Below are 13,656 nucleotides of genomic sequence, written 5' to 3'. Positions count from 1 at the left end.
AAGCTCAGAAATGTACTGGATTTATGTTTATTTCAAAGCATTTGCACCCTGGCTTTTCTCCTAGGAGTTCAAGTTGGACTACAACAATGATAACAAAACAAAAATTTAACCATTGAAAACATCCTTTCAATTTACAATATAAAGAGGAAGCCACACTGGAGCCCAAGCTGGCCCACACAGAGTTGACCAGATGCTGTGGGTTCCACCACCTGCCCTCCCCAGCCTTGCCTTTACGGCACAACAGCGAATCTCTTTGTATCCCCAATCAGAGATTGAAAATACACTGCGAATTCAGCCAGGGCTTTCAGGAATGTACATATTAATTAAATCCATTCGTTCAGTGTTTCATGGATTGTCAAGAGTCTTGCTCCATTCTCCGTTCATTGACGGAATCAGATTTTTTTGTGCAAGAATTTTGTTTGTTTGAAAATGCACATTAGCACAACTGCATATTTGGATAGGAACAAAATTATACAACGCCTCCCCTGCACAAAGCAAAAAACCCAATCTGCAGAATCCGTTCAACTCAGAAAAAGTCAGTCGACTGCAGAATCCACAGGTTGGATTCATAGAAATCCAAATAATTTGAACCTGTAGCAGATTTCTCCGGCATCTTTAGCTCAGCCCATAGCTCCTGCATGGATCAGAACATGTAAGCCAGTGCCAACATCTGTACTTCCCGAAGCGTCCTAGTGCTGAATTCACAATCTGAACCTGGCAAGAACTGAAGAGTACATGCCATGCTTCTGCATCTCTATCCATCGTAGCATATATGCAAAGGACCCGATTGGCTGCAAACAAGCCATGGGAAATGGGAGCAAGACCAGCAAGCAAGAGAGATCCCCTTCCCTTTCTCCATGTTCTCATTTCTATACCCTTTGGCTGTCTTCACAGGGCTAGAGACAACACTGGCCATTTCTTTAATCTTAACAAAATGAGATCCTGAGAAAAAGCTCTGAAGAAAAAGCCTTACCGGATTTGATGGATTTTTAAGGTTGAGCCCTTGTAGCTCATGGCCACAGAACCAAACATCATCTCTCCAAGCATATTGGCATCTGAAGAACACCGGGAGCCCTGCAAAATATGCTGTTAATAATTAAGCTGCATAATTGATCACTTTTTGAGCACTCTTAATTAAGGAACTGTATAATGGGGCAAAACATCATTTTGGCCTAGTGAGCACATCTAATCAAGAATCTCTGAAATATAACACTATCAATAAGTGCCTACCTGTTTGTGGAACTACACCTTTTGAACTCTTAAATCTCAGTCCTACATAGTGGTTCAGAATTTACCACCCTCTGGGGCTTTTCACACATAACACAGTTATTGAGTGTGGGTTGTTGTTCAACTGTGGGTTAGAGTGTTTTCTGAACCCAGGACATTTTCCGCAGGGTGGCTTGTTAGCCATGCAGTGTGGCTTGTTAACCACCATCAACAACCCAACAACAAATCATGGGTTCTCAACATGGCTTGTTTGAAGAAAAAAAAAGCCGCACTGCATGGTTAACAGGCCACCCACAGTTCAATAAACAACCCACGGTTCAACAATCCACATTCAACCACTGAATTGGGGTTAGTGTGTTGTGTGAACCTAGGCCTTAGCTAGACCTACAGTTTATCCTGGGATCGTCCCTGTTCATGTAAATGACACACAGGATATCCCAGGAGCAGGCAGGGACGATCCCGGGATAAACCTTAGGTCTAGCTGAGGCCCTAGTCACTGGCTGCTGCCCGTCACACCAATAATAAACTTTCTACAAATATCTAATACTCCTGGATCTGATTTTCACACATCCACTGTTGCTGATCTTGCATTTTGGCTTGGGCAGACCCACATGCCTCAGAGGCCCCTGAGGTGGGATCTCAACTTGTGCACCCTCTTGCCCCTCACCATGAACAGCTACTGAAGCACATGAAGTTTGACTCTTAGACATGTCCTCCACCCGGTCGGTACTCAACCATCCTGCCACAGAGGAAATTATTTGATTTGATGGAAGAACAGAAAGAACCTATTGGAACCTTAAGCAAATCCCCAAGTAACATAATAAATCCCCTGTAAAGTAATATTCTCCAGATATATTGTAAAACATGTGAAGGATTTATGCAAAATAATATTAAAATGTTTGAATGCCTACATTCACTGCATTCCATCTGCTTTTCATCATTAATTGGCAGTTTCTGCATTAAAGTAGTAGGTCGTATAATTTCACACATATTTAACACTTGGGTAAAGAACACTTACAATTATTTGGCACCATTCAAATGTGTCAAAACTATAGATAATGGGTTGAATTCAGATTTAAGCTACTCATGAATAATTTAGCTCCCATTGATTTTAATAGGTCTACTCTGACTAAATTTGGATCCAAGCCAACATATACTTTCTACAACAGAAACTGGCATTTTCTGACATTAAAACAGAAAAGTTCTCAGCTAGTGACATATCAGCTAAGGGGGAAATAGAGTTATTGGGAGGGATTATACTGCACAGGGCATTGTTTCCACCATAAACTGATACATATTTTGATTTACAAAAAATGGTATTTAATGAAACAAAGCAAGGCACAGAAGTAGTATCTAAAACCAGTTATGATCAAACTATGCTATTCAGTACTTCATATTATGAAGACAAATTTAATTATTAATATGATACTGCCAAAGGCCTCAACCGAAACATATTCTTGCATGAATGTCCTATATAGTTGAGTTTCTAATAACTGAGTTTCTAGGAATATTTGTTCATGATTACAGCTATACAATCCAACAGGAGCTATCGGTTTATAAATCTTAAGGGAAGTTCTTGAGCTTGGAAAGTCTTTTCTGGCAGGAAACAACCAGGTTCACACAAATTGAACCATGGTGGCTTAAATAAGCCACCACAGTCTCTGGGCAGCCATGGGCAGCTGTTCTGTAATTCAACTCCCCACCCACCCCTTGTAGCTTGTAATCTCATGCGAACCAGGTGAAGTTGGGTTGTTGCTGTGATTGACAAACCACCCACAACCCTAAAACAGACCATGGGTTCTGGGTGGTTTGTTAATCACACCAAAAACCCACCCATGCCAGGTTTGCATGACACAGCAACCTATGGGATTGGAGGCTGGGTTATGGATTGGGCCACAGTGACTTATTTAATTTGATCCTACAAACCTGGTCTATTATGTATCAAGCAACAAAGAAATCTTGCTAGACCTTTTTCCCTTCTGGAACAAAACATAGGAAACTGGAAAAAATAATCTTACAAGTGCTAGTACAAAATTCTCCTTCCAGAAACTGTTCTGGAAATGCACTGTGAGCTCCATCAGATGAATGTTTTATTGCACACTCATTATTGGGCACTCAAGCATTTTTGTGGGTATTTCTCACGACGTTGATGTGTGCCTCCCACCCCTTCTAGTCTTCTTTGTGTGACAAAAAAACACCCCAGTAAGTCCAATTTAATTTTAAAGTTTGAAGTTGCCGCTATCCCTTGTTGTGTGCAGGAGAAGCAGCGGGGTGAAAATAGCCCATTGAATGGGCCACGTGCAAGTTGTTTAATTTCTCTTGAAAAAGAGGAAGTGATGGTAAGCAAACGCGTGGGCAGAGAAGCGATGGTAAGCAAACGCGATTTCCCCCTGTGTGAGGACGCCATGTATCATGTGATGAGACTTAACTGATCTCCTGGAGTGTTATTTGTAAAAGTCCACTATTATCTCAAACACCTGTCTGTTGTGATGGTGCCCGTCCAGGTTGAGAAAGGCTGCCCTAGAACACATTGGACATGCCTGAATGGAGTTTGTGTCTGAAGATGGAACAGAGATGACAAGAGATAACATCCTAGGGCTTATCAACAAATTAAAATGCATTGGCAGCTTTTCAATTAAGAAAGAAAAGTGGCAAGGTACAGGTGAATGAAGTTTATAGAACTATGCATGATGCAGAGGATCTTCCTCTCCCTCAGAACTCAGTGTCATCCAATGTCACTGAAGATTGAGAACAGAGAAGAGGACTTCACATAACATGCCACTATTTTATGGAGTTCACTGCCACAAGATATAGCAATGGCCACCAGTGTAGATGGCATGAAAAAGACAGTAGGCACACTATGAGCAGAGTATCACTTGCAGGCACGCTTCATCCCTTTCTTGGGGGCTTGCCACTACTGGAAACAAGTTGTGGAATTAAATGGACCTTGGTCTGATCCAGCAAGGCTCTCCTGATTTTCTTGTAAGTTTGTGGCAGGCACTTAATAACAAACGAAATTCCTTCAGCTTTTGACAGCTGAAAACCCACAATTGTACCTTACTGCATTGAAATTAATACTTTGTGAGACACTTAAATTATTCAAGGGAGGAACTGCATCCCATCCTTTGCATCAGACATTTTCATTCATTGACATTACTTTCAGATATATTTAATTTTCCCTCCGCATTCTTAAGAGAATATTGTCAAGGACATGTGCTCTGCCTCTTCAACATTGCATGCGGGGGTACTTACAGACATAGGCTCAGTCGTAAGACAATGCTAATTGTGGTAGAGTTTGTGAGTAAAGTCTGCCCGACATGGAAGATAAATGAGGTAGCAACCTCAATTCCGGGCAGCAATACACTATTTTCATTGTGTATGAGGAAAGGAGTTCAAAGAAACCCATGTCTCTTCCTGTCCAAACCACAGTAAGTACTCTTCCATGATGAGGAAAGAGATAAAAATAAATTCACTCTCAGGCTTAATAGCACCGTATGAAACTGAGTTACGTGTGTGTGTGTGTGTGTGTGTGTGTGTGTGTGTGTGTGAGAGAGAGAGAGAGAGAGAGAGAGAGAGAGAGAGAGGCTGAGAGAGAGAGAGAGAGAGATATGCAAGTGGTGTGTGTGTGTGTGTGTCTGAGAGAGAGAGAGAGAGAGAGAGAGAGGGAGGGAGATTAAATCCAGGAATTGGTTAAATCCAGCAACTACTGTGTGTTAGTAAAGCTTGTTAACCCAGCTTACATATATGTATTCATCGTTAAAGCATTATTCCAGAATATGTTATGTTAGGATCACGCACCCCTAAAACAGAGAATTACTTCACTACAAAGGGTATAAAAGCTCAGCTCTATTTTAGGAAGGCTGAATAGAAAACACTTGTGATCGGTGCAAGGTGAGACGACAGAAATATATCCAGTCAGATGACTCTGGCTGCACTGGTGGCCAAAAACTCTCCTCTTATGTAAAGTGTATCTCAAGTTCAATGGTGCCAGTGTCAAAAACCTTTTAAGTGGTCAGTAAGCAAAACAGTGTGCTTGAACATTTTCAAACTGCTTTCCAGGCAAAAATAAATGCTTAAAGTATTGTCCTATAGCATAAGTCTTCACAAATATGTAAATCAAACATTATAGACATTTGAAATATAGATTTCCGGGGGGCGGGGCGCGGGGAGAGACCATTCAATCTTGCAATAAAAGGTTTACCGTTCAAATTCTGAAAAACCTATTTCTGTATCATTGGCAAAAATTGATCTGAGAGGGGTTCTGATTTAACTTTCAAGGATATTATGGATAGACAGGAAATTTCTGATGGAAATCTTGAATGGGCAATATTCAAGGTGACACAAGCACTAATATAACTGACTTTGCAATAGTGCAATGCCAATAGTGTTAGCTGGCATATGATGGGCTTCCCAGGGCATCCTATCACAGTTGTGCTAGAGATCTCTTACACTAGCACAACATAATATATATTAGCATTCGACTTGGATACTGTCCGTTATTTCCCAAACTTAGGAGCAAGCTAAAACTTTCTCAGAAGCATTGATTACAAACACCTGAAATGAAATTGAATTTTTTAAAAAATTATGTTGCACATTTCCAGTACAAGGGTGAGAGGTGGACCAACTCCTTGCAACACCAAATCTTGAAGTGCAGGTAAACCATTTCCAGGGCTTCAGGCTCAGGTGCTGCATTCTCAGGAGCTCCCTGGCTAAAATCAGAGGACACGATTCCCCCTTTGCCTCTTCCTTCTTCCAATGCAACCCCCTTCTCTCGTATCCTGCTGGTGGACGGGGAGAGGAGGAAGGAGCAGGTGTACACCCTACATAGGGTGACCTCATGAAAAGAAGGACAGGGCTCCTGTATCTTTAACAGTTGCATAGAAAAGGGAATTTCAGCAGTTGTCATTTGTATATATAGAGAACCTGTTGAAATTCCCGCTTCATCACAACAGTTAAGGTGCAGGAGCTATCCTAGAGTGACCAGATTTAAAAGAGGGCAGGGCACCTGCGGCTTTAACTGTTGTGATGAAGAGTAAATTTCACCAGGTTCTCCATATATACAAATGACACCTGCTGAAATTTCCTTTTCAATACAACTGTTAAAGATACAGGAGCCCTGTCCTCCTTTTCATATGGTCACCCTAACACTACATATGTTTCATATGCTCATGTCCTGGGGCCTCTTAGTAGCTCACTGGCCACTCACTACTCCTCATGACTGATTTTCAGATCAGCTGAGCCACCTGTAGTAACATTCATCCTGCTGCTAATATTCTGAGGATTTCCTATTCCAACCCCAGACAACATCAGCCATCTGTTTTGCTGGACAATCACCAAAGAATAGCTTCCGGCCTTACTCCTCTCCATAGAGCCCCAAGCACTTCCTAATAAGGCAATGTTTTCAAACATGTAACTGAAGTCACGATGCCAGTATGATGCAATTAAGAAGAGGAACTCTCACCTGAAATTTTGGACACTGTTCTTTTGTTTCAGAAGAAGAGGAGGAGGAATTTATTGAACTGTCCAAAGAGGAGGAACTGTCTCCTCCGGGTTTGAGCTGGCAACATTTCCCAAAGACTTTCACCTGCACCTCACTGCAGAGTTTCTGGTGGAGAAAAGGGCACAATTGTTTTCAGTCTGTTTAGCAAACCCCAAAACAGTGTTCTGGGAGGTCACATCTATTGAAGGCAGAGTGCAGGAAAAGAAACTAGGGAGCTTTACTTTGATACAAGCATTTTGACACCAATGAAAGAAAGGAGATCACGCGCCAAGCTGAGCATCCTGCGGAGTCCTAGTCACTTTAGTAGATATTATCTGTTTGCTGCAAAGTTGGGATCAGTTTGCAGTTCTCAAATACCACATTCAAAATCTGATTCCATCATTGTCATCGTCATCATCATCAATGAACTGTAAGAGAAAAGCTGTGCCAAATGAAGAATTCTGTGTTAATTTATCCTACGTGCCTTCACAGATACCAGACTGGCCTATGACTTCCTCTGTATGTCCTGCATGTGGATGTACTGAGTGCTACTACTGCTGGAAAGGACAGGGTTTCAGAGGGTCCTTACAGATAGGAGGTACCCCAAGACATTCAGAAAAATATTGCTTTAAATACGAAGAAGAACTGCGCCGCCACCCCCTTACAATGCCAGCAAATGTTGTCAGCAGAGAATTGTGTGCAGTTATTTATTTTATTTATTTATCACATTTATATCCTGCCTTCTTTCCTCCAAGGAACCCAAGACAGCATACACAATCCTCCTCCACTCTATTTTATCCTCACAACAACTACCCTGAGAGGTAGGTTGGGCTGAGACTCTGTGACTGGCCCAAAATCACCCAGTGAGCTTCCTTGGCCGAGTGGGGACTAGGACCCAGATCTTCTGACTCCCAGTCCAACACTCTAGCCACTACAACACACTGACTCTGACCCTTCAACTAAGAGGGCTGCCTTTCCCAACCTCGTGTCCTATAGATGTGTTGGACTACAATGCCCATCAAACCCAGAAAACAGGGCACTTGACCAACACATCCATCAAGTACCAGGCTGGCAAAAGCTGCTCTAGAGTTTGTGGTTAGACTGAAGGGAAGCACGTGGCTTCCCTTGCTGGGGCACAGAAAGGGGAGGGATGAGGCACAGAGAATGCATGGCTGAAACAATCCCCATTCCGCCCTGCTAAAGGAGCCTTGGCACTGTGAAACTGAACAACTGAAAATACTATGGGGCAAATCATATCCAAACATCCATCCAAGTGCATGGTATGGATGAATGTGGTCATCCCATGAAACTGATTGGTGGGAGATCCAGGACAAATAAAAGGTACTACTTCTTCACACAGCTCATAGTTAAATTATGGAACTGAGAGTCTGTGACTGGCCCAAAGTCACCCAGATGTAGTGTTGGCCACCAATCTGGATGGATTTAAAAGGGGGGTTGGATAAATTCCTGGAGGCGAAGGCTATCAATGGCTACTAGCCCTGATGGTTGTGTGCTATCTCCAGTATTCAAGGCAATAGGCCTGTGTGCAGCAATTGCTGGGGAACATGGGTGTGAGGGTGCTGTTCCACCATGTCCTACTTGTTCATCTTGGCCGATGGCTGATTGGTCACTGTGTGAACAGAGTGCTGGACTAGATGGACAAAGGCCTCAGCTAGATCTACCAGGTCTAGCGTGACGGAGGGGTGAGGATCTCGCAATATTTTTATCGTGAGATCTCCCCCTCTGTTTACATACAGCGCATGATGATCTCGGAGGGAGAGGACATCGGCCCACCATTTTGTTTTTTTGTTAGAGAAGAAGAGCACACAAGAGCTCTTGCACAAAAGTAAGAGGTTTTTTTATTTTTAACAATTTCCCCCGCTCACCCCACCCCACCCCCGATGGGCGCAGAGCTCCTAAGGAGCCCCATGCGTGGGTCCCGGCTCCTTGCGAGTAACTGCAAGGAGCCGGGACAATCCGTGATGCCCGCACACACGTTCTGTGGTCTCGGGATCAGCCCAAGACCACAGAAAAAGCGGGATCAAAGGCTTGGGCAAGATCGTAGGGAAAGGGAAGGATCATGTGGACGCACAGGGATGATCCCAGGGATCGCCCCGAGATATCGCCCCATCTAGCTATGGCCTGAGTCGGAACATTAGTCTATCTAGCCCAGTACTGTCAAAACTGACTGGCAGCAACAGCTCTCTAGGATTTTAATCAAGAGTTTTCCCAGCCCTACTTAGAAATTGAACCTAGGATCTTCTACATGCAAAGCAGGGTCTCGACCACTGAGATACAGCCCCGTCCACAATCCCAATATGTATTCTCTTCAGTGACAGGCAGACAAAGGGTATCTTCCTTCAATTTAGGCCAGTAGTTCCCGATCTTGAAAATGATTCAAGCCAAGAAGGCTGCTTCCCATGTGTGGATCTCCTTATTTTATTTATTTATTTATTTAAACATTTGTATCCCGCCCTATTTCACAGGATCTCAGGGCATTGTACAGGTAAAATCATACTGCTAGTTTTACCCTACCCTGTGCCTGTTTGGTGCATTCTCTTCCCTTCCTTATTGTTTTATTATGATTTTATTAGAATGTAAGCCTATGCGGCAGGGTCTTGCTATTTACTGTTTTACTCTGTACAGCACCATGTACATTGATGGTGCTATACAAATAAATAATAATAATAATAAATTAAACTATTAATTAAGCTAAAACCAGTACAGAATTTAAAAACAGTAAAAAAAAAAAACAATTAAAACTATGTGTAACCATGGAGAATTTAGCCCTCAAAGGCTTTGATAAAGAGCCATGTTTTAACTTGGCGCTGAAATGAAGCCAGCATCAGTGCCAGTCGGGCCTCCAGGAGGAGAGCATTCCATAGCCAGGGTGTCACAACAGAGGACGCCCTCTCCCACTTCCCACCATAGCGTAAGTCTTGCATTGGTGGGATGCTGAGGAGGGCTCATCCAACAGATCTCAAGTCTCGGGTAGGCGTATATAGGGGGAGCTGCTCCCTCAAGTATTGTGGTCTCCTTAGTTGGATCGGGTGAGAAAGCGTGGTGGTGGGGGGTTAAAAGGAGGCCAATCCTTCTTTTCTTCCAATGGGTAGGAAAAAAGTAGGAATAAAATATGCAGAATAGGGGGGTGGAATTATTGACTTCCCACTCTGGCAAGGCCTGATGTTTCTTCCATGTTTGGGACTGGAGTTTGATTTTCTAAAGGTCCATGTGCAAGAAGGATTCACAGGAAATCAGACAGCTTTCAAAGGATTCCAGGTGCAGCTTTTCAACACAGCTTTACCAGTCATTCTCCTAATGACAGCGCTTTTATTTATTACACTTATATACCGCTCCCATAGCCAGGGCTCTCTGGGCTGCTTACAGAAATTCTAAAATTGAGGTAAAAACAAGTATACAAAATTTAAAACTCTAAAACACAGAATATACACACATAAAGCATTAAAAACCAATTAAAAACTAAACATGTGGGTAATTAGGATGTGCCGCCATATGCCTGGGCAAAGAGGAAAGTCTTAACCTGGCGCCGGAAAGATAGCAGCGTTGGTGCCAGGCGAGCCTCATCAGGGAGATCATTCCACAGTCTGGGGGCCACCACTGAAAAGGCCCTATCCTTTGTTGCCACACTCCAAGCCTCTCTCGGAGTAGGCACCCGGAGGAGGACCTTAGATGTTGAACGTAGTGACCGGGTATATTCATGTTTATAGGATGGAGTGGGGAGGAGAGAGAACAACCCACATACATAGGGTGACCATATGGAAAGGAGGACAGGGGTCCTGTATCTTTAACAGTTGTGTTGAAAAGGGAATTTCAGCAGGTGTCATTTGTATGCATTCAACCCCTGGTGAAATTCCTTCTTCCTCACCAGAGAGAAAGCTGCAGGAGCCCTGCCCTCTTTTATATCCTTTCACTCTAGTAGGGCTCCTGCAGCTTTAACTGTTGGGATGAAGAGGGAATTTCACCAGGGGCTGCATGCATACAAATAACACCTGCTGAAATTCCCTTTTCTATACAACTGTTAAAGGTACAGGAGCCCTGTCCTCCTTTCCATATGGTCACCCTACACATACAGCTGTTTATGTGTGGCTTTTCCATCCCCAGAAAGGTTTTCATTGCAGCTCTGCCTTTGGGGAGGACTATTGGTGGGTCTATATGAATGCTTCCACCTGTGAACATCAAAAAGCAGCAAACCAAATCTATGCAAAACCACACAGAGACCCCTTCTCTCTCTTTTATGGCTGCAACTCAAGAATTCACTTCTTCTCATTAGAACAACCTCCCATTATGAGTGTCTGATCGTTAAAGAGACAATGCTGAACTCGTGCACTGTTAGAATTGCTACTGGCTGGATATTTTTAATATGTTTTTGTCCCATACAATGGCTGAAAACATGTGAATGGCTATCATATGACTTCACTAGCAACCCGTGAACTGGAATTGCAGTTTATCTCTGACAAACAACAGCGTCTTGGGCTAGGCACAGCATCATGTGATAAAACCACACTGAGTCTGCAGGGTTACAGCATCTCTTACAGGCAAGTCACACTGCAGCTTGCAGCTGATGTTGAAAGTTTGCTTAATCACATTCTGTAGCAAGTAGGCATATGCCAGTATAAAAGATTTGCTATAATGGTAAAATGTATTTCCCAAGTAACCAGTTTCCCAAGCTTGACCTAACTAGGCTGTGCTATACATGAGCCACTTTAAAGCCGCCCTGCACAGTAGCTTTCTGCAAAGCTGCCACTGAACGCAATGTCTTGAAGTTGTCGTTTCCTGATTGAAACACTAGGAAAGATTATACCTTTGGCCTTTACAGTGGAATGCAATGAACCTAAGGATCCCATGGGTAAGGAGAGGACAAATGGTCACAATCTTTGGGATACCATCTGTCAATAACTTGCCAGCGAGCAAATCATGTGCAAAATGCAGAAGCCAGACAAATTTTAGGCGATGCAATTTTAGAAGCAAGCAGATGCTCAGGAGTAACCTGCTGGATACCTAGATCAAGTATCTGAGGTGTCCCCTTCTCCTCTGTGAGGTGCTCAGATCTGAATGTCAATGAAATACAAGATGCAACAACTTGCCAGATATTATGCAACAAAGGGAACTGGCCGCCGTGTGCGTGCGCCTGGCATAGCTCAGGCCTGTTTCCAAAATTACAAAGAGGTTACTGAATAAGTACTGCATAGAGAAGAAGCTTGGGATCCTTGTCTCTGAGAAGAGCATGTTATGTGCAGAAAATCAACACCGCAGGCAACGTCCTGCTAGCACCATCTGCTGTGCCCATCCGAGCCAGCAGCACAAGGGAAACGTTAGCAGTGTTTCCACGGCCACAGAGTTCGGAAGATGATTCCCTTCCTAGCTCAACATGGAGATGTTGTCCTACCTCTGCTTCCACTCGGAGGCAGAGCCTGTGAACATGACCCCGTCCTTGTGTCGATTCAGCATCCCAAAGAGACTGGCTGTAGCGTCTGCCCCTTATTCTCCAGAAACTCAACCTTTAGAGGCACCAGACTCAGTTTCATGCAGGTGACCTAAAGGTAATGGACTCGCTCAGCAGATCCCATTACTAATCCCCATCAGTAATTCAGCATTCAATGTAAAGTGCTCCCAACCGTGACAAGAGAATGTCTGAATAAACCAGACTTGCTTAAATTGTGATCCACACCTCCACTTTTGGATATACAGGGTGCAGATAAGGTTTAAATATCTGTGCTCAAGCCTTCTTAAAAGTTGCCCCATCCAAAGGAAAACATCCTACTGTCTAGAAGTCCAACCCTTCTCTCCTATATCTTGGGAATTTCCTCCTCCATAAGAACACAATAACCTGCCCGCTACTGAGTCAAGCCATTTGTACATCGGCCAGTCAGTGTCGGCAATACAAGGCTGAATGGACCAATGTTCTGACTGTATAAGGCAGCTTCCTACATTCCAACACTGACCCACAGTGGCTCTCCAGGATTTCAAGCAAGAGCTTTTCATGCCCTATTGGAAAAGCCAGGGATCAAACCTGGGACCTTCTACATGCAAAGTAGGTGCTCTACTGCTGAGCTACAGCCACTCCTCTCTTTTGAGGCCCTCCCTTTTCTTCCTTCCCATGCATAATGTTATAAATTGAATCCACTACTGCTATTCAATAACCAGTGTCAGCCCTTTGGCACATACCTTTCTACTGCAGGCTTGCTACATCTAATTTCTTTGCTTCTTACCCACCTTCCTTCTATTTTAATATTCTCTTTCGAAATCTTCAACTTCTCTAGACCATGACAGTGTCTTTCATATCAAGCCCTCTAACCAGGGTTGTTCACAGACTAATACATTCTTCGATTTCAAAAGAAACGTGGCTCCCAATATGGCCTTGGGCCAGTCCATCATGATATAATGCCCAGGAACAAGAAACTTCTAGCATCATTCTAAAGCAAATCCGGCCTTCCAGGGATCACCAGATAGCCACTCGCCCTGCCCCTTTTCCTCCAATCACTGAACATTTGGTGGTTTCCCAGCTTTTGTGCAGTTTATTCCCCATCTTCAAAGGTCGACGTGTCCCTCCTAAGCCGTAGTCACTGGCATAAAGAGCTTTAAACTAAAAGAGGCTGGTATTTTTGGTATCACGGCCCACCCCTTTTGCCTCTGACCCACCTATCACTAGAATGTGGTTCTCCCAAGAGCCTTTCTGACATAGAATTTGGCCCACAGGCTGAAAAAAGGTTCAACACTGGAGGAGACTCGTCAACTTAACAGCCTACTAGCATTCAAGAAAGCTATAAAGACTGATCTCTTCTGGCAGGCCTATCCAGTGGAATTTTAAGATGTTTTAAAAATGTTTTTAGGATGTTTTTAACAATGTATATTATGTTTTAATTGAGTATTATGTATTTTATCATTTATTGTTGTTCCACGCCTCGACCAAAATGGAGAGGCGGACAAGA

At 43.4% G+C, this 13,656-nt stretch overlaps 1 protein-coding gene across 4 annotated transcripts in view; it reads right to left on the bottom strand.

Moving 5' to 3' along the window:
* The window catches only part of FNIP1 (folliculin interacting protein 1), a 103,593-nt gene that overhangs the window by 35,179 nt on the left and 54,758 nt on the right, over positions 1-13,656 (bottom strand). For all 4 annotated transcript variants that reach the window (XM_063120727.1, XM_063120726.1, XM_063120728.1 and 1 more), the window contains exons 3-4: positions 6,689-6,832; positions 974-1,074 (exon numbers count right to left, since the gene is read on the bottom strand). In XM_063120727.1, coding sequence (XP_062976797.1) covers positions 974-1,074; positions 6,689-6,832 — 245 coding nt within the window. The remainder of the gene's footprint in view (positions 1-973; positions 1,075-6,688; positions 6,833-13,656) is intronic.

This window comes from Elgaria multicarinata, chromosome 3 (assembly GCF_023053635.1).
Source record: "Elgaria multicarinata webbii isolate HBS135686 ecotype San Diego chromosome 3, rElgMul1.1.pri, whole genome shotgun sequence".
NCBI lineage: Eukaryota > Metazoa > Chordata > Lepidosauria > Squamata > Anguidae > Elgaria > Elgaria multicarinata.
The sequence above is the reverse complement of the archived record's forward strand: the minus strand, read 5'-3'. Positions and strand labels throughout refer to the sequence as shown.